This window comes from Malania oleifera, chromosome 1 (assembly GCF_029873635.1).
Source record: "Malania oleifera isolate guangnan ecotype guangnan chromosome 1, ASM2987363v1, whole genome shotgun sequence".
Taxonomy (NCBI): Eukaryota; Viridiplantae; Streptophyta; class Magnoliopsida; order Santalales; family Ximeniaceae; genus Malania; species Malania oleifera.
Window position 1 is genome coordinate 14,382,642 of NC_080417.1, and position 22,345 is coordinate 14,404,986.

General features: G+C 38.8%; 1 protein-coding gene across 1 annotated transcript; it reads right to left on the reverse strand.

The window, feature by feature from the left end:
* Nucleotides 1–3,698: 3,698 nt before the first annotated feature.
* On the reverse strand, nucleotides 3,699–5,720 carry LOC131143475 (cyclin-D3-2). Its single transcript, XM_058091805.1, has 4 exons — nucleotides 4,766–5,720; nucleotides 4,448–4,655; nucleotides 4,212–4,342; nucleotides 3,699–4,074 (listed from the first exon to the last, which is right to left on the reverse strand). Exons 1-4 carry the CDS (start codon nucleotides 5,252–5,254, stop codon nucleotides 3,787–3,789), a joined length of 1,116 nt encoding a protein of 371 aa, XP_057947788.1. The 5' UTR covers nucleotides 5,255–5,720; the 3' UTR covers nucleotides 3,699–3,786.
* Nucleotides 5,721–22,345: the final 16,625 nt, after the last annotated feature.

Consider the following 22,345-nt stretch of genomic DNA (forward strand, 5'->3'; position numbering starts at 1 on the left):
AAACAAAGGGAAGGGAAAACATGTGGATGCTTCTTGGTGTGGTGTAGCAGCAGGGACTCGTCAACGAGTGCCCTGTGCTCGTCGACGAGTAAATATCGAGAGTCAGAAACTCTTAGAGTTGAAGACTTGTCAACGAGAGGATAGACTAGTCGACGAGTGAGCTTCTTTGGCTCATTGACGAATCCCCTATACTCGTCGACGAGTACGCTTGGATCGCGAGCAGTTTTTTGAATTTTGAATTTGAACGTTAGGATGATTGAGTAATTGGAGGGAAACCTCCAAGACACTATATGTCATTCTGAGCGTGTATTGTTAGTAAGAGTGATCATTTGTGAAGTGTATGTGCACTTTGATATTTTTTTAGTGAAATTTTTGTGTCATTGCTTCTGTGAATGTAGGTTTTGCCAAACCATGTAAATCTTATTGTTGTACTTGTTATTTCTTATTTACTAGTTGTGATTGATTTGCTTGTTGTATTTTTATTCCACTGTGCATCCTTTATCCGATCATTATTCACAACAGAAACCTATTACAATATTATAAATTTGTAACATGAAACTTATGAAGGTTATGTTTGAGAGCATAATTTTTTTAATTTCAAACTTAAATTTTTGTAAATTTAGATAAAATTTAATACAATTTTTTGTATCACATATTTAAGCGCACACATTTAAATTCAAAATTCATATCACAATTGTATAAACAAGGGGTAAGAATTGATTAAGTAGCAAAAAACAATCTTGTTTCATTCATGATTTACACCCAAAAAAATTTTAATTTAGCTATATAAATTGAAAGCCTGAAAAATGGAATAACATATTTGTAATTATGTAAACAACAGAAATATAAAATAAAACAGAAAGGATCAAGGCTTAAAGTTTACTCGCAGAATTGACGTGCAGAGTCAAATTTACAGTAATACGATTCAAAAGACGGAGTCAAATTGAGAGAGAGCAAGAGAGAGAAAGCGGAAAGCAGCCTTTGACATTGGTGCTAGGACATTATTGGATGCATAAGATTCAGTCAAATATTTGTTAGGAGGGACAATCATCATATCATTCCAGAATTATTGTGTGGGGACTACCTCAGCCTGGTATAGCTGTTCCGTTCACCTCTCTCCTCTCTTCTTCTTCTTCTCCTTCTCCTTCTCCTCTCTCTCTCTCTCTCCCCTGAATCATAATTAAAGTCATTATGCCCCCTCATGACCTTAAAGCAGAGGAAACACAGGGCAGGAGGGCAGCAGGCACAATGTCATCCCCACAAAATCAAAAGCGTCCCTCATCCCTCCACTTCTCTCATTAGTCCATACAAGTCCCTGTTCTCCACCAGACTCATGAGTCAACCGGTCCAACTCCCATCATTCCTGAGCTTGTGATTGTGGTTCAAACAAATCAAAATGCAAATGGATGGTCTCCTAACCTCTTTTTACAATCATTCTTGTTGCTTGATTGCTGCTACTTTTCTTCTTAGACAAGTTTTCCAATAAGTCACTAATGAAAAGATATAGAGCACACACAAAAATAGTCTTGTAGATGTGACTAATCCAATGTTTCGATTGTTTAATGGATTTTGGTAGGTAAGCTATTAAAGTTTGATATAAATGATTGATGCATAACCTAATAGTTTAAATTTTTAAGTGAAATGGTAATCTAACATAAGATCAGAGGCAATTTCCAAGAGATCCTGGGTTCTAATCTTGTGATTGTGGTTCAAACAAATCAAAATACAAATTGATTGTCTCCTAACCTTTTTTTACAACCATCCTTGTCGCTTGTTGCTGCTACTTTTCTTGTTAGACAAGTTTTCCAATAAGCCACTAATGAAAAGATATGGAGCACACACAAAAATAGCCTTGTAGATATGACTAATCAAATGATTCAGATTGTTTAATGGGTTTTGTTAGATAAGCCGTTAAAGCTTGTTATACATTATTGATCCATAACCTAATAACTTAAACTTTTAGGTGAAATGATAATCTAACATAACATCAGAACCGATTTCCAAGAGGTCGTGGGTTCTAATTTTGTTACTTGAATTTATTTTGTCGTGTTTAAAAAAAATTATTATGCTCCCTATAATGAATGTTATTTATCTTGATAAACATTGTTAACCTACAAACTAATAGCTTAATATTTCAGGTGAAGTGGTAATCTAACATTTAGCATACCCATCATAATATACCAAATGAAATGCCCAACACTAAATAAAAAAATAAAATAAAAAACACGCAACATTTTAAAACGCTTATGAATATCACAACATCCTACGACAGGTGATGTGATAATAGCTTATGGGTAGTGTTTGGATTTGGAACAAAGCTAGAGAATGACACATGATAAATTGAGGTGATTTAATAATTTTAAGTCATCTAATGTTGGCAATCACTTGAAAAATAGAAATTTGTCAACATATGGTGAGGGCAAATCCATATTTAAACTACACATCTGTCTAGAGAGTATTAGCTCATCAAACGTAGACTTTAGTACACATGTTTTAAAAAGTCTTCGCATTAGTTGCTCAGAATTCCTTGAGACACAGCAACTACAGAATAGACAAATATGAATATTTATAAGTTAAAACAGATTACCTAACTAAGCAGAACTGCCCATGTTACCTAAAATTGTTCCTTTAATATAATCCAGGCAACTAGAGAGAGAGTTCAAAGAAAGTTCTCAATCCCTGTACTAAAATTTAAAATAAATAATTCAATTAAGATATGTAACTAATATCTAACTAGGGAGCAAGGTCAAACCGAATACTAAAGTCTTTGTGAAGCAATAGTTAGACAACCAAAATCCCGCTGGCCGACAATCTATTTCAGCCTTTAAGACTTCTCTCTCTCTCTCTCTCTCTCTCTCTCTCTCTCTGGTCCAGCGCTTACAAGCAGCTAACAAGCACAATATCCAGTGCACCTACCTTGATTTGCAAAATAGCCATTGATTAGTTAATCTTCTATTGATAAACAGCCAGATTTGGCCTGCCCAATTCCATTCATGATTCAACTTCCACACAAGCTGGTGACCAATGTGCAATTATGCACACGAGTATAATGATATAATAAAGATAAAAAGTACAATGGTATACAAGTTTATATTCACCGATAAACATGTACACCACAGTGAACTGTAGATGCTCAAGGCAGAGAAGCACTATGTGCACTACGCAACTTAGGGTGTAAGTGGGTAACAAACTATTCGAACTCAACTCATCCCCTAATTCAACTCGATTCTACTTGAGTCTTGCGTATTTTAACGAATTAAATTCAAGCTCAATAATAGTACTCAAGTCGAGTTTCTAATCAAGTTTTTTAATTTTATTATTTTTATATTATATATATTATATAAATATATTTAATGTTATATATATATTTATATATGTATTTAATATTAATTTATAATTGAATCAAACTTGAGTTTTAAGAACTTATAGTAGAATCAAGTTCGAGTTTAATAATTATGAAATCGATTGAGTTCGAGTTGAGTTCCAGGCTCAATATTTTCGATTCGAGTCCATTTCGAGTATTTTACTATATTTTTCTATATTCATTCCACTCAAATACACCCCTATATGCAACTCTAGTATTTCCAACCATTCCTTCTAGTCTAGACTGCATTGGAGTTCTGATGTCTAGCTATTAGATTATACATCACATGTTTGTTTAGAGACACAATTAGGCATTCTGAGGCATGCAATGATAATTGCATCATAAGAACACAACGATTAATATTGCAAATGAGATCATATGAGACTGTAAAATTATCACAACTAATAGTAGATAATAAGGGTTCAACGAGGGCTGCTAAGCACATTCACAGAGAGCCTATTTAGAGGAGTTAATCTCATCTGCTGATCCAATGCTCTGCTTTTCTTGAACAGAGGCTCTGGGGACGATGAAACCGAGGATGCTACGGCCCATGAATCATTCGAGCTGTCACAGCTGAAAGTCGCACTAATAACTCCATTTGGGCTGCCCGGTGTGGACACATGACGCTTGCGTTTGTTGGGTTGGTGAAGACTCTGCCCTTGGGTGCTTGATAAGTCAAGAATGAGTTTATAGCACTCATCTACTTTGTCCTGTAGAAGATAATACCAGAATAAGAAATATATTCTAATGGGCAAGTTAACTCCGATTAATCAATGGAAATATGAGATAACAGACTACATGGATTCTGAATTACAGAAACAGAGAAGCACATGATTTGGATGCAAACCTTACTGATTTTAAGAACACCCACAAGCTGGTTCTGGAATTCCACAAGATTACATGGCTTAACCTCTTTGATTGCATGCAGCATTGTTGCAGTAGCAATTACGGATGGAGGATAACACACAATCCTTGAATCTGAAATCAAAATCAAGTGGGATCAAACTTATTAATTAAGCTCGCTCGTTTTTCTAGAGTTTTTTTTTTCTGCGACGGAAGAACTAGAGCCCTTTGATTGCTTACCAGCAATGACACAAAGAATGAGACGCTCACACCTCCACAGAAATTCCCAGGTGAGGTGTGTCTCCATCCCGACCCTCCTCATAAAGTGATCTAAGAAGTTAAATGGGGTCAAAGGATTCATCTTCCAGTTAAGAGTAGACAACACCAAAAGCTCCACTTTCTGAATCGTCTTCGCTTCAAACAAATATTTTGATTTTGATACCTCCACCTGAACAATATTAACAAAACCCTCGATCACTGACGACTAATCACAAACTAAAACAGTTTAGCTAGACATTTTAACAAACACCCAGATTACAATATTGGCATCACACATACTTGCAGGTCCAACAGAAGAGGAACTCGGGTCTCCTCCACCTTTGCAGCCAAAGAGAGACAAGCGACGGCGATGAGTTGAGTCATCCATGGCTTATCTCTCTGGAACCGCAGGCTTGACATGAACCTGTCGAAGTAGTTAACGGCCAAAACAGCGGTGAGAGCAGAGAATCCATAATGATCATTAACCCTAAGCATCCACCAAACAGCCTCTGCACGAGCCGCCATTAGAAACGCATCTTCCTTCAGGTCCCCGTAACAGACACTGCACTGTTCTTCTTTGAGCATGAGCGAAACAAGCTCGTCGTCTTCACATTCGCGGCAGAGGTCAGAAATCGAGGGTCTTCTCACGCTATGATCATCACAGTTCTGGCTCTTTTCCCCAAACCCATCGTCTCCCGAATCATCCTCAAAACGTTCTTCTTCGCAATAGAGACCGTCGAGGTGAAACGGAGGGTTTTGTAGCTGTTCCTCTTCCTGCCGCAGAGCCATCTTCTTCCCAGAAGAAGGTAGGACAGCTCCTGCTCATTATAACAAGAGGGAAGAAAATCTCAATCCCACACTCACAAACATCTCACCCTCTGTCAAGCTTTCTCTCTCCACACTACTACAGACCAGAGAGAGAGAGACAAATGCAGTAAGCAGATGAAGGGTTTTTATCTGAGAGGGGTTTCACGCCTGTCCTTTTTCCCTGATGGTTTCTTTGGTCCGTCTGTGGTCTCTCTTTTCTCATTTCCTTTCCATTTTTTAAAATTTATTTGAAGGGCTTCTGGTTCTGGGGGTGTTTGGCGCGCAGGAAAATGGAATGTAACGGCACGCTCATCGGGCCCTCCGTGAAAACAACGCCCTCCTTTACATAGAATCAGAAATAAAGAATCCCTGCACGCTCCTCAGACACTTTGCAGAGAATTTTTTTTGCCTTTCCTGGGCAGCCCCCACAGATTTTTCCTACGCCCAGTTTCGTATCTGTTATATATTATAAATCAAATAAATTAAAATAAACAACATATTTTTTATAAAAAAAATAAAAATAAAAATAACGGGTCGATACGTATCGGACCTTGGCGTTTCGGGTCTTCGGAGCAGATAAGGCGTCACGTCACGAGCCATTGGCCCATTCCTGACCAGAACGGCGTCGTTCGAGCGGACGGTGAGCGCCGTGAGAGGTGATTGGGAGGTGTTACACACTCGCGTGTTGAGGTCGTGGGGTTGCGGTGCAAGGATGATACATAGCGTTGACCGTGCCACTGGCTCCGTGGAAAAGTGTGAGGCAGTCGCCAGCTGTCGGGATCTGATTGGTGGGAAATAGGGGGACGTGTACAAGGGGGTCAGACGAGGTTAGATTAACTGACAACTAAGATATGAATTAAGTTAAAATTAAATTGTTAACTAGATAGGAGTGTGAAAAGATATTGCAAGAAGGTGGGAACCTAAGGACAGTATTATACAGAGTCGGCGGGCACTTTGGCAACAAGGATAGGGCGGGGTGCCCTTCAATTTTGAATTTGGTATTGGATTGGGGTAATGCTTGTTAGGTATAGGAAAATTCCTTTCATAAGATATGAAAGTATGTCCGATTCAAATTCAGAGATGTTTTTATAAAAGTAATAATAAAATATTTAATACCCAAGTGATTAAACTTTAAATAATAAATTTTATTTTTATATAACAATAAAGTATATTATTTATCAATTAAACATATGACAAAAAATAATTATTTATGTTAAATATTAAAAACTTTAACTTACGTAATTATCTATTGATTTTATTAAATATTTATACTCCTAAGCACAAAAAATATTGAAATTGAAAAACAATATATATTTATATATTAGATGTTGAACAGTTAAAATAATTTAGATTTTAAATTTGATGACCGGTTCAAATTCAATTTAGAACTAATTCTCAAAGTCTTATTTGAATTTTATGTTCAGCACTTAACCCTTAATTTCATAAAACGCCACTCTTAACCTTATTCTTAAATTTTTGGTCTCCTACGTTTAACATTGGCAACCAACCTTGTTGAGCCTCCGTCTAGTTTTATTTGACTTGAAAACCTCATAAATTAGCAGTGTCGTAACCAAGAATTCAAACAAATAAGAGAAATAACTATGCCAATGACTTGTCTCATCTTCGATCCTCGCATCTACTTTGAGTAAATTACTACGAATTTGATTAAATTTATGCACATGTCAATACAGATCTACATCTTCGTGTATAGGAAGAAACATTAGTGACTTTTTGAAAAATAGTTTGTTAGTATTGTTCTTGGTCATATATCAACTCTCTCGCCCATAAACCATTCATCATTTTCTCCTTCATTGCATCATATACAATTGAATCAAGCAAACATGATTTGATAGTATTAAAAGCAATGCGTTCTATTTTCATCAATTTTATCGGATATATCTCTTATTGGCGACACCTTAAGGTTATGTGCATACATGCAATAAATACGAAGAAGAATACAATGATTTGCATGACCCAACGATGCGCCTATTAGCAAAATTTTCATTATGTTTTCAACATACAATGGAGGCGCAATCCCTTTGCCCTCCTTCAGTCCCCTTATCCTTCCCGTGGAACCCCACTTATATCTAGTTTCAAATGGATAACTCTTTTGAATATATGTGACTCATAATTTATCAACAATTGAAAAAATCTAAATATAAATGTCATAAATTTTCTATGCCAATTGCCAAATCTATAGAATATTAAAATAAAATTTTATATTTAATTAGTTAATTTATCTTTTATTAATCTTTTTCTTTAACCCAATGAATTTTTTGGCCCACTCAATATATGTATTTACCCAAAAAAAAAAAGTGTTTATTTTATTTTATTTTATCCACCCTTATCATCAGCACTAGTATTATCATTGGCTGACATGACCCTCTCTGTTTATACTTACTTTAACATAAGTGTATGTTTATGGAATAAAATGTATAGAGGAAAATTTGTAGTTTTCTAACCAATCGTCAATGGTTTCAATATACTCTTCGATAATTGTTTCGACGGTTTTATATAGAAAGTATTTTAGGAAAAAATCGTCGATGGTTTTCTCAAACTGTCGACGAATTACTACAAACCGTAGACGGTTCTAGTTGCTAAATTACCCAGAATCCTTGCAGTTGAAGAATGGTTGATATTCGATAGTTTGCAATAACTTGGGATTCTTCAATTATATTACTTGAATATTTGTTTGTATTTGATAGTTTAGGATTTTCTTGTTTTGGTATTTAAATACTTTTGAATTTGTAACAACTATATCTTGTACAAGTCCTATATATAGGACATCTCTACATCAATGAATGTGTTATGCATTTTTCATATGGTATCAAAGCTCTTTCTCTAACAAGCTTTCCTTCTTCTTCTTTTTTCCCCTTATGGTTGTTTCCTCTGAGTCTATTATTGTCAGCACTCTCGAGCTTCCTGACAGTGGCAACTCTCCTTTTATTGCCATCAATGTCGGCTCCCAGTTTCCTTTGAAGCTAACCCCTTCCAACTTCCCTTCTTGGCACACCCAACTGACGTCATTGCTCATTGGATATAACCTCCAAAGCTATCTTGAAAGTACCACCGTATGTCCGTCACAAACCCTTTCTACTAGCTCCTCCTCTACTGGTTCATCTTCTACAGGTGTCTCCAATATGGCTTTCTGTCATTGGCTCTGGCAAGATAAGTTGATCCTTCACGCCATCCTTACATCTGTCTTTGAACTGGTTATGCCACTCATTATTGCTTCAACCACTGCTCAGGATGCTTGGTCCAAGTTGCAATGATTGTATGTCAATAGTTCACCCACTTGTGTTACGCAACTTAAGGAGGAGTTGACTCTCATTCAGTGAGAGTACCACTTAGTCTCGGAGTATCTCTATGCCATCTAGGTTTTAGTTGATGAATTTGCTGTGTTTGACTCTTTTGTCTCAGTAAATGACATTACTTTGTATGTCCTCAACAGTCTTGGTCTTGAATTCCTTGAGATTGCAGTGCCTATTCGAGCACATGAGATTTCTCTTACATTTAAAGAGCTTCATGACATGCTGGTTGGCACGAAAGTTACTTGCACCGTGTTGACGCTTCTAATTCTACCCTAGTTGCTAGTACAAACACCACTCAATGCCACCTTACCTCTTCCACATTCAACTGCAACCAACGCTCTAGCACTGGTTCCTATAGTCAACGTCGACCCAACTCTAGTCGCTATAATCATCAGGAGCAGTTTGGTAAGCCCTGGATTATTTGTCAGCTATGTGACAAAGTGGGATACTCAGCCAAGACTTGTCACTTGGCTTTAGGAGTGAATTCTATAAATTGTGTTGCTACCAACACCTCCACCGACAAAAAGTGGCTTGTGGATTCTGCTGCTTCTCACAACATCACCTTTGATCTTGCCAATCTCTCTGTTCACTCGAAATATGATGGCATGAATTAGGTCGTCATTGGTGATGGCTCAGGTTTTCGAGTCACACATGTTGGCTCTATGACTCTTCCCTTTTCCTTGAAACCTTTTCAATTAACTAATAATCTTTTTGTTCCTAATATTCATAAGAACTTAATCTCAATTCATAATTTCACTCGTTCTTAATAATGTCTTTCTTGAGTTTCACCCATTTATTTTCTTGTGAAGGATCGGAGCACAACGGCAACTCTTCTTGTCACGACCTGCTTATTTTCCTCATTTTTTTTTTAATAATAAAATCAACATTATACGTTCTAGCTCAGCAAATCACAATCCACCTGGACCCGTGGGTACCAGGGATACATCAGAACACAAAACGAAAGCCTAAACAGTAGAAAATATACAACCATATACATACCATCATATCATACATCACAATACCAGAGTTACTACAATTACTAAATCTCAGTATATACATCCCAAAAATCATATCTAGGGACATTCCCTAAAAAATCTAACTGTCCCTACAAAAACTTACCCTTCAAAAGGGGCAATTAACCCACCTTAGACCAGCGAGGCTTTTCCCACTCTCCTATCTGGGGCTCCTAAAAAGTTTATAAGATTTAGGGGTGAGACACCTCTCAGTAAGGGAAATAAACTAATACCAGTGTGTGGCAACATGAGTATATCGTGTTATAAATATACCATACATAACATATCCAGTAACTGTTTGTCAAATTTGGTAAAACATATATATATATATATATATATATCAAAACATGGCAGAACATACTGCATTTTCATAACATATCTCATCTCATATCATAATAATAATAATATAAAAACATCCTAGCAAGTTAGCTGGCTATTGTCATGTATTACCCCCACATGACTAGGTTGTGTGCCCCAAAGGCGGGACCTGACAATGGTTGGCCAACCATTGCCAAGTCAAGCATACAGTCTGTAAGTTTGATCGGCCTGCCTAACCTGGTCCGTACACCAGGGGCGATCACACACACTTCTTAAAAGCCACATCGATCATCCAATCTCACACCAATCCATACAACGGTGTTAACACAAATATCATGATCACAAAGACCATGGACACATAGCAACGGTACCGTGCAAGTGCTAGCCTAGACCAAGCCAACCAGGTTCTGATATCATATAACATATACTAAAACTGTGATACATAGATATCTCATATCATTTATTTTCACATCAATTATATCATTTTGCATATATACGTGTATCATGAAAATCATCAACCCGTACGCCGAAATTTCACATTTTCATAGCTCGGCCCGTACGCCAGCAAAACATAGCACAGCTCGTACGCTGGCAAACCACAGTCACATAGCATGGCCCGTACACCGGCAAATCACATCATAGCACGGTCCGTACGCCAGCAAACATATCATAAAAATCTCGGCCTGTATGCCGGTTTCCCCAATATAAAAATTCGTATCATAATCACAATTCCAAAAACAGTATCTCATAACATTTTATACTCATGCCACACTGAACAGATTTTCCACATATTTAACATACCATCATTTTAACTGTATTTCCTTAATATAAATCATATATATATATATATATATATATATATATATATAAACATACTTTCTTTCCAGAAATCAAGTGCTATAAATATACATACATTTTTTATAAGATACTAACTTAGTTTATCCCCTTACCTGACTACTAAGAAAGCCCCTAAAACAATCTAGTCTAACTCCCGTAAGATTTCTTAACCAATACCCTAAAAGTAAAAACTGCCAGTATTAAATTTCAGTATTTTTATGCGTACATCATTTTTTATAACTACCATAAGATCAAATTTGGCTTAAAAAGTCTTACCTCAACTTAGGGATGATTTCCTACTAGCTTTCACCAACGATCCGCTTCGACAGACTTGCAGAAAACTTCGCCAGGAGCGTCATGGTGGCCACGGATCGTCGATCCGGTGACTGTTGGGGCCGGAATCGAAGAGAGAAGGGTGGGAGAGACGTAGAGAGAGATAGGAGAGAGAGAGGGACGTTGAAAATGACAAAATATCCCGATTTTCCACTATTTATACTGTCATATTCATCGACAAGACACGTCACTTCGTCGAAGAATCCTTCAGTAAATTTGTCGACAAAGCCCTGTGTTCGTCGACGAAATTCAGAGCAACCCAAACCGCTTCTCAGTATTTTCTCGTAGACGAAGTCTTGTATTCATCGACGAAATCCTTAAAGCCTTCGTCGACGAAACCCTGTGTTCGTCGACGAAGCTTGGTAGCTTTCCATCTGTTCCTGTTTCCATTTTTCCTCCCTCTTTATTATTTAAATTTCATTTTTATTCGGGTCGTTACATTCTCCCCTCCTAATAAAATTTCGTCCTCGAAATTTACTATTCACCAAGCTCATCATCCCTAACAAGAAAATGGTCTACTTATTTTATTACCTTCCCTCACTTGTGGTGGAGGAATACCGTGGTTACATTCCGAGTCCTGGGAGATTACATATATAAAAGAAAACTTCTCCCAAAACTAAAGTGCTACCCTAATTAACCATTACATGTACTTGCAAAAGAAATATTACCTATCCACTTACATTTTAACCAATCAAATCTATTGGAATAAATGTGGATACCTCTGTTTCATCTGCTCCTAGGACTCCCAAGAAGCCTCGTCTATCGCATGATTCTTCCACAAAACTTTTACCTGAGGAATCTTTTTGTTATGTAGCTCATGTACTTTCCTATCCAGAATCTGTATTGGTACCTCCTCATATACCAGTGAATCACTAAGCTCTAACTCATCATAACTGATGACATGAGAAAGGTCGGGGATGTATTTCCTCAACATAGTAACATAGAATACATCGTGGATCCTGGATAACGCAAGTGGCAAAGCTAGCCTGTAGGCTACCGGCCTTACTTTATCTAGAATCTCAAACCGATAAACCTAGGACTAAGTTTATCCTTCTTCCCAAATCGCATAACCCCTTTCTTCGGAGCAATCTTCAAAAATACGTGATTACTCACGTCAAACTCTAAATTCTTGCAGCGATGGTCAGTATAACTCTTCTGTCGACTCTGAGCTGCACTGATCCTGTCTTTGATAAGCCGAACCTTATCACGCGCTTGCTGTACCAGTTCGGGCTCCACAACTCGCCGCTCACCCACTTCATCCCAAAACAAAGGAGATCGACATCTCCTACCGTATAGAGCCTCAAATGGTGCCATGCCAATGCTAGACTGGTAACTATTATTATACACGAACTCTAACAATGGCATGAACTGAGTCTAACTACCCCCAAAATCTAATACGCACGCACGGAGCATGTCTTCTAGTATCTGTATCATCCTCTCAGTCTGCCCATCTGACTGCGAATGGAATGCCGTGTTAAATGATAACTGAGACCCCAGAGCCTTCTGCAAGCTCCTCCAAAATCGTGACATGAAACGCGGGTCTCGATCTGACACAATAGATACAGGCACCCCATGAGAACGAACTATCTCTTGAATGTAAATCTCCACCAAATGGCTGAGGGAGTGGCTAATCTTGATAGGTATAAAGTGGGCGGTCTTATTCAAACGGTCAATAATCACCTAGATGGCATTCTGGTCATGTAATGCCATCGGCAGTCCTGACACGAAGTCCATAGATATATGATCCCACTTCCACTCTAGGATAAATAACGGCTGCAACTGCCCTACCAGCCTCTGGTGCTCAACTTTTACCTGCTGGCACGTCAAACATTGGGCTACATACTTGACGATCTCTCTCTTTATGCCACTCCACCAGTACGACTCTCACAAATCCCTATACATCTTCGTACTACCAGGATGAACTGTATACAAGGATCTGTGAGCCTCTTCTAGAATAGTCTTCCTGATCTCGGTATCAGCAGGAACGCATAATCTGGAACGGAACCGCAAAGCTCCGTCGTCGGAATACTGAATTCCTCCCCCTGACCACTTTGTACTATATTCATCACCTCTGCAAATTCTGGGTCTTCCTTCTGGGCGGCTTTAATTCTTTCTTGAAGAGTAGGTTGTACTACTAAGCTGGCAATACACACTGGGAGATCACTCTCCACCAATTCTATGCCAAGTCTCTCCAGATCTATCATGATTGGATGCTGGATTTCCATAGCTGCCAGCACTAGTTCTTTGGATTTCTTGCTCAACGGATCAGCTACCACATTTGCTTTCCCTGGGTGATAACTGATGGTATAATCAAAATCCTTAATCAGTTCCAACCACCTTCTTTGCCACATGTTTAATTCCTTTTGCGTGAAGAAATATTTTAAGCTATTGTGGTCGGAGAAAATCTCACACTGCTTGCTGTACAGGTAATGCCTCCATATTTTCAATGTGTGTACTACTGTAGCCAATTTAAGATCATGTGTAGGGTAGTTCTTTTCATATTCCTTCAACTGCCTGGACGCATACGTCACTACCTTGCCATGCTGCATCAACACACAGTCAAGTCCCTTTAAGGACGCATCACTGTAAATAGTATAACCCTCACCCCCAAACGGAATAATCAACACTGGCGTTGTGACTAACCTCTGCTTCAGCTCCTAAAAACTCTGCTCACAGCTGTCATCCCACTCAAATCTGACATTCTTCCTCGTCAGTCACGTCAAAAGTCCTGACAAAGCCAAAAATCCCTCAACAAAACAGCGATAATAGCCAGCTAGCCCTAAGAAACTCCTGATCTCCTAGACATTTCTCAGTCTAGCCCAATTCACTACCGCCTCAATCTTGCTAGGATCTACAGAAATACCATCTCCAGATACAACATGCCCTAAGAACACGACCTTCTCAAGCCAGAATTCACATTTACTGAATTTGGCGTACAACTTCTTTTCCCGAAGTGTCTGCAAAACCTGCCTCAAAGTGCGTCTCATGCTTCTCATAGCTCCTCAAATAGACCAGTACATCATCAATAAACACAACAAAAAACTGGTCTAGGTATTGGTGGAAGACTCTGTTCATCAAGTCCATAAATACCGTAGGAGCATTTGTCAAACCAAACGGCATAACAAGGAACTCGTAATGCCCGTATCTGGTCCTGAAGGCTGTCTTCGAGACGTCTTCTTCTTTCACTTTTACCTGATGGTAACCAGATCTGAGGTCAATCTTTGAATACACCCGTGTACCCTGGAGCTGATCAAACAAATCGTCGATACAAGGTAAAGGATACTTGTTCTTGATTGTCACTTTATTAATCTCCCTATAATCTATACACATCCTCATAGTCCCATCTTTCTTCTTTACAAATAAAATTGGAGCTCCCCACGGAGATACACTAGGTCGTATGAAGCCTTTATCAAGCAAGTCCTGCAATTGATTCTTTAATTCTACCAATTCTACTGGTGACATCTGATAAGGTACTTCAGAAATCGGCGCTGTACCAGAAGGTAGATCAATAGAGAAATCTACCTCACAATCAGGTGGCAAGCCTGGTAACTCATCTGGGAAGACATCTGTAAACTCCTTAACTATAGGCGTGCTAGCAAGTTTCAATTCATTTTCTGACATCTCCTTTACAACAGCCACAAACCTCTGACAACCACTCAGCAGTAATTTTCTAGTCTGAACAGCTGAAACTAACTGAGGCGGGGATTGTACTCGCGACCCTACGAACTTGAATTCTGCTTTCCCCGGAGGTCTAAATATTGCTTCTCGTGCTCAACAATCTATGCTGGAAAAATTAGCTGCTAGCCAATCCATACCAAATATAACATCAAACCCATGCATGTCTAACACTATCAGATCAGCAGACAAAATCTTTCCTTGAATATCATCTAGACAATTTCGGAGCACCCTACTACACCTCACTGCTAACCCAGTCGGTGCAGATACCAACAATTCAACATCCAATGATCGTGTTTCAGTCCCACATAATTTAACACACCTCGATGACACGAACGAGTGTGTAGCTTCGGAATAAAAAAATGTAATAATTTTAAAAGAAAACATATCAACAATACTTGTCACCACATCGCCGGCCGCCTCAGCATCGCCTGGCATCAGAGTAAACACTCTAGCTGGAGCCGTATTCCTCTATTGGCCCCTACGTGGGGCCTAATAACCTCCCCGGTATGGTCTAGGAGCTGGAACTGCATCTGGTGGGGTAGGGCAATCTCGCACCATGTGCCCCGATTTATCACAGCGATAGCACACCACACCAACATCTGGTGGAATAGGACAGTCTCGCACCATGTGCCCTGATCTACCGTAACGATAGCACATCACACCACCAGCTCGACACTCCCGCCCAATGCCTCCTACCACAAGTCTAGAAGACTGGAGGACCCTACCCTGCCTGCACCTCGCGTCCTCCCATCTCCTATCTCCATCCTCTGCCATGATTACCTCTCCTCCACTGGCCCAATCTATGACCCTGCTGGTAGCCCGTAGATACAAATCTCTTCCTCTGTCCTTGCTCCTTTGCATCAAGACGCTCGTCAATCTCCGCCAAGGCTGCCCTGTTGACTAACTCAGCAAAGTCTTGTATCCGAAGCATCACCACCTGCTTGAATATGCTCCGTCTCAAGCCTCTCTCAAACTTCCTAGCTTTCCTCGCTTCATCAGGAACAATGTATGGGGCAAAATGAGAGAGCTCGATAAAACACGCCGCATACTGCTGGATGGATAGTTGTCCCTACTTCAAACTCAGGAACTCTTCTACTTTCACCTCCCTAACAGTGGCTGGAAAATATCTATCGAAGAACAACTCCTTAAACCGGTCCCATGTCATGGCTATAGGAATCGCCCTCTGCTGCTCCAGCAGTCTCACCACTTTCCACCACCTCTCAACCTCTCCCGTCAATCTATAGTTGACAAAGAGGACTTTCTGTTCTTCTGTACACTGTAACACAGCCAAGACCTTCTCGGTCTCTTGCATCCAGTTCTCGGCGGCTGTAGGATCAACTCCACCCGAGAATGTCGGAGGATTCATCTTCGTAAACTTCTCTATAGTGCACCCATGGCCTACAGATGGACCACTCTGCTCCCTCGAGCTCCTAACGATCTCAGCCATGACCTGCTGAGCCACGCTACACAATACCGCGTCAAAGTCGGTCCCAGCTGCACCTGATGGTCCTACTCCATCACTGCCACTCGCATGGGCACTATTTCCTTCTAAATCCATCCTGAAAACAACAACCACAACTTAGGAATTCTATCTTTATAATTTACCCACCTATCCTCAACACTTATCTCAACAGTCCTAGCTCATTTCAAATTCCCAGTCCTACATTCTAGGAACACAACCCGATAATAGCATAAATTGGTTTTCCTGAAATCGTCACCCCAGGAAAAACACAAAAACTACCACGGAAGTCCTGCCTCTAGACTGCAGAACAAAATATCAAATCATTTCCTAAACTCTGGTAATGTTTCCACTGCATTCTAAAGTCTACAGAACCTAACAACCTAGGCTCTGATACCAAACTGTCACGACTTGCTTATTTTCCTCATTTTTTTTTAATAATAAAATCAACATCATACGTTCTAGCTCAACAAATCACAATCCACCTGTACCTGTGGGTACCAGGGATACATCAGAACACAAAACGAAAGTCTAAGCAGCAAAAAATATACAATCATATACATACCATCATATCATATATCACAATACCAGAGTTACTACAATTACTGAATCTCAGTATATACATCCCAAAACTCATATCCAGGGACATTCCCCACAATATCTAACTGTCCCCACAAAAACTTACCCTTCAAAAAGGGCAATTAACCCTCCCTAGACCAGCAGGGCTTTTCCCGCTCTCCTATTTGGGGCTCCTGAAAAATTTATAAGATTTAGGGGTGATACACCTCTCAATAAGGGAAATAAACTAATACCAGTGTGTGGCAACATGAGTATATCGTGTTATACATATACCATACATAACATATCCAGTAACTATTTGTCAAATCTGGGAAAACATATATATATCAAAACATGGCAGAACATACTGCATTTTCATAACATATTTCATCTCATATCATAATAATAATAATAACATAAAAACATCCTGGTAGGTTAGCTGGCTGTTGTCATGTGTTACCCCCACATGACTAGATTGTGTGGCCCGAAGGCGGGACCTGACAATGGTTGGCTGACCACTGCCAAGTCAAGCATACAGTTTGTAAGTCCGATGGGCCTGCCTGACCTGTTTCGTACACCAGGGGCGATCACACACACTTCTTAAAAGCCACATCGACCATCCAATCTCACACCACTCCATACAGCGACGTTAACACAAATATCATGATCACGAAGACCATGGACACATAGCAACGGTACCGTGCAAGTGCTAGCCTAGACCAAACCAACCAGGTTCTGATATCATATAACATATACTAAAACCGTGATACATAAATATCTCATATCATTTATTTTCACATCAATTATATCATTTTTTATAAATACGTGTATTATGAAAATCATCAGCCCGTATGCCGAAATTTCACATTTTCATAGCTCGGCCCGTACATTGGCAAAACATAGCACAGCCCGTACGCTGGCAAATCACAGTCACATAGCACGACCCGTACGCCGACAAATCACATCATAGCACGGCCCGTACGCCAGCAAACATATCATTAAAATCTCGACTTGTACGCCGGTTTTCCCAATATAAAAATCCGTATCATAATCACAATTCCAGAAAACTGTATCTTATAACATTTTATACTCATGCCACACTGAACATATTTTCCACATATTTAACATACCATCATTTTAACCGTATTTCCCTAATATAAATCATATATATATAAACATACTTTCTTTATAGAAATCAAGTGCTATAAATATACATACATTTTTCATAAGATACTAGCTTAGTTTATCCCCTTACCTGGCTACTGAGAAAGCCCCCAAAACAATCTAGTCTAACTCCCGTAGGATTTCTTGGCCAATACCCTGAAAGTGAAAACTGCCAGTATTAAACTTCAGTATTTTCATGCGTACATCATTTCTTATAACTACCGTAAGATCAATTTGGCTTAAAAAGTCTTACCTCAACTTAGGGATGATTTCCTATTAGCTTTCACCAACGATCCGCTCTGGCAGACTTGCAGAGAACTTCGCTAGGAGCGTCGTGGTAGCCACGGATCGTCGATCCGACGACTGTTGGGGCCGGAATCGAAGAGAGAAGGGAGGGAGAGACATAGAGAGAGGAGAGGAGAGAGAGAGAGAGAGGGACGCTGAAAATGAGAAAATATCCAAGTTTTCTACTATTTATACTACCAAATTCATCGACGAGACACGTCACTTCGTCGATGAATCCTTCAGTAAATTCGTCGACGAAGCCCTATGTTCGTCGAAGAAATCCTTAAAGCCTTCGTCGACGAAACCCTATGTTCATCAACAAAGCTTGGCAGCTTTCTATCTATTCCTGTTTCCATTTTTCCTCCCTCTTTATTATTTAAATTCAATTTTTATTCGGGTCGTTACACTTCCTCGCAATAAATGTCAGAATGGTGTCTATCCAATGTCGATGGCTTCTTCCGCTACCAAGTCTTTTGTTTTAGCACTTGTTGGTGAACGCACAACCTTTGATATTTGGCATAGACAACTTAGGCATCCGTCTAATAAGATTATTGATTTTGTTATTCATATTTTTTCCCTTCCAATTGTAGTGTCTCGTGTCTCTTCATCATCTATTTGTAATGGTTGTCAATGCAATAAATGTCACAAATTACCTTTTTCTTCCACTTCTTTTGTTAACACTCAACCTCTTGAATATATTTATACTGATGTTTGGGGGCCTACAACTTCCACTTCACTTGATGGGTTTCGATTTTATGTCTAGTTTGTTGATCACTTTACTAAGTATTGTTGGTTGTTTCCCATTCATCGAAAAAATTATGTTTGCTTTATTTTCTGTCAGTTAAAAGGGCTACTTAAAAATAATTTGGTTTTCACATAAAAAACTTATACTCCGATAATGGGGGCAAATATCTTGCTCTTCATCATTTTCTCTCCTCTAATTCCATTAGGTGGTTGACCACTACTCCTTATACACCTCAGCAGAATGGTACAAGTGAACGTCGGCATTGACACATTGTCGAAACCGGTCTCACTCTGTTGAGTCTGGCATGTCTTCCTCCTTCTTAGTGGTCCTATGCGTTTCAAGCAGCAGTTTATTTAATAAATCGTATGCCCACTTTGTTTTAAAAAATAAAAGTCCATTCGAGTGTTTATTTGGTCATCACCCCGATTACAAAAAGTTGCGCATTTTTGGTTGTCAGTGTTACCCATGGCTCAAACCATATACCATAGGTAAACTTCAACCCAAATCAACGCCTTGTCTCTTTCTTAGTTACTCAAGTTCCCAGAGTGCCTATAAGTGTATGGACCTTGTTACATCTCACATCTACATGTCTAGGCATGTGGTATTTAATGAGTGTGTTTTTCCCTTTTCTTCATCTGTCCATGCCAATGTGCCTTCTCTATTAGTTTTAGGTGCTAACATATAGGATCTTGTCATACCAGCAATACCTTCCATTAGACGGATACCCTGCTCTCCTACCACTGTAATGGATAGCGCTCCTAGAGCTTCAAATTGACCTTCCCAATCCTCATCATCCTCACCTGCACATTCTCAGCCATAGGTAATTCCTTCACCCACCACACCTACATATCAGGCTCGATCCACCCGTACTCATGCTATGACTACCTGGTCTATGAATAATATTCTACCTTGCCGCTAGACACCCTCTCCCTCAATGTAGAGACCCGAAAAAACAACAACAACAATAATTTATTATTATTATTATTATTATTATTATAAAAGGGAATTTGGTTTGGTGCAGGTCCAAACCATTGACAATTTGAGGAGTCTTAGGAAAACTATTGACGGTTTTGAGTTACCGAGGCCCAGTAAGGGTAAAATAGTAAAAAAAAGGTTTTAAAAACCAAACCATCGACGATTTTAGGAAAATTGTCGATGGTTTGCCCTGGACCAGTAGCCTATAAAAGGCTTTCAAGGGTTATTTTTCTTATAAAATTTCATCTCTCCTCTCTCTCTCTCTCTCTCTCTCTCTCTCTCTCTCTCTCTCTCTCTCTAAGGGCTGCGAAACCCCCTCTCTCTCTCTTTGATTTCTCGTTCATTTTTAGCCTGAATCGAAGGATAAACGTCATTTTGGGATCTTAGCGACGATTCTCAGTAGTTTAACCGGAGCAAATTTGCTGTTTAGGCATCCTAGGCACCACTCCAAGAAAAAGATAAGGGAAATAGAGTATGTTAGGTATTTTACGAAATCTCACCGATTAATTTATAGTATATGATTATAGAAATGATAAATATAATTTTTTAGAATAATCAGGCACATGGAAGTTGTGATTATGAATTATTATATTGTTAGCTTTACTGTAATCCCAAAAGGAGGGTGAATTGGTATTTTAAAATTTATCCCCTAGGTCAATCCACTAACAGCAGCATTACACAAGCCTAAGGTAATTCTAATGCGTATAAAATAATTCAATATATATATTTTTAGCAGAAATTATACAACACTAGAAATTTAACCAAGCATGCACAATAAAGTAGGAAAGAGCACAACACCAAAAATGTTATCGAGGTTCAGCAAACTGCCTACGTCCCCGCCTTGGCTAATAAGCACAAGGATTACATTATAAGCTCACTTAGCGGGTGGAGCGGCACCTAAAACAACCAGATCAATTAGCACAGGGCTGACCCCAACCTTTACATACAATCCTTCCCGAGTTGGATTACCACCCCCTCAGGTCATGCCTAGAATACAACAGTATTTCTCAATAATAAACTGGGTATAGTGATTATGCTTCTCAATCAAGCAAATATATACCAAATGTAATCAATCAACCACACATCAACAATATAGGAAATTGTAAGCTCGGTGATGTGATTTTGTGCAAACAAACACTCAGCAAAGTATAATCACAAATATGCTCAGGAGTGTTTTAACAAGCTATATCTTTGAAACAAAGTATAACAAATCTCAATAATAGATTAGAGTTTCAAAGATGCTAATCAAACATTCAAACTAATTCAAAATATTTTCCTTAATGAAATAAGCACAATAGTTGTTTGAAAAATATAGTTTGTAAAATATTTTGCACACAAAAAATTATAACTATAGGAATCTTGCAATGACAATGCAAAGATCCTCAAGTTACTGAGTTTTTCCAACACAAGATTTATCAAATTTTAAATATGTGGGTTAACTCTTTGCTTAACTCTCCAAAATCAATAACAATCAACGACCAAAGTATTGAGAGTATTAAGCAATTTATAACAAAGCAATAACACAATAAGAACTCTCACAATACTAAGATTGATCAAAGGAATGAGTGTATAAGAAGATTTGAAGAAGAATGGGCAAAATAAGTTTTTTGAGTTTGAGAGGATTTTTTGCTAATGATTTCTCTAATCTCTTGCTAATCTTCACAAATGAGGCCCTATATATAGAAGTAGTCCAAATTATAACCGTTAAGGACTCGTAGGGCATTATTAGAATTGTTTTAAAACCATTTAGAAAAAATAACCCCGTTTAACTAATTTTAACCTCGGTAAAAAATAAACAACCCGAGAGTTTTTGGGTGGCTAAACCACGATTTGGTCGCCCAAACAGACTCAATTCAAAAAGTTACTTTTGAACATTCGGGTGTCTGAATCGGGGCTCGGTTTGTTGAACTAAGGTGATTTCCATTTTTTTTGTGCTTTGGTCACCCAGTCTATAATTCGGTTAACCAAACTCAAGTGTTCGGTCACCTAAGGCCATTTTGACTGTGAATGTTCGATTGGCTGAGTTGGTGAAAAAGGTCAGCTTAGCGGTTCGGTCGACCGTGGACGGTAGGTGTATTTTAATTCGGTTTGCCGAACTCAGGTCAACATGTTGACTGATCCACGGTTCGGGTGCCCTAGGTGTTTTGAATACAATCGGTTCGGTCGCCCAACCTCTTACAATTTTTCCTATTTAGTCCAAATCATTTCAATTCTTTCTCCTGATAATTTAAGTGATTATGGGGATTATTTTGTACATTTGTGTAGGGACCTAAGGCCTTTCTAAGGTCTATGAGCTCACAACAAAACCTATATGCATGATATGTGTAGATTATTACAGACCTTTTTCCTATAATTACTATTACAGACCCGAATTAAATAATAAAATATATTACAACA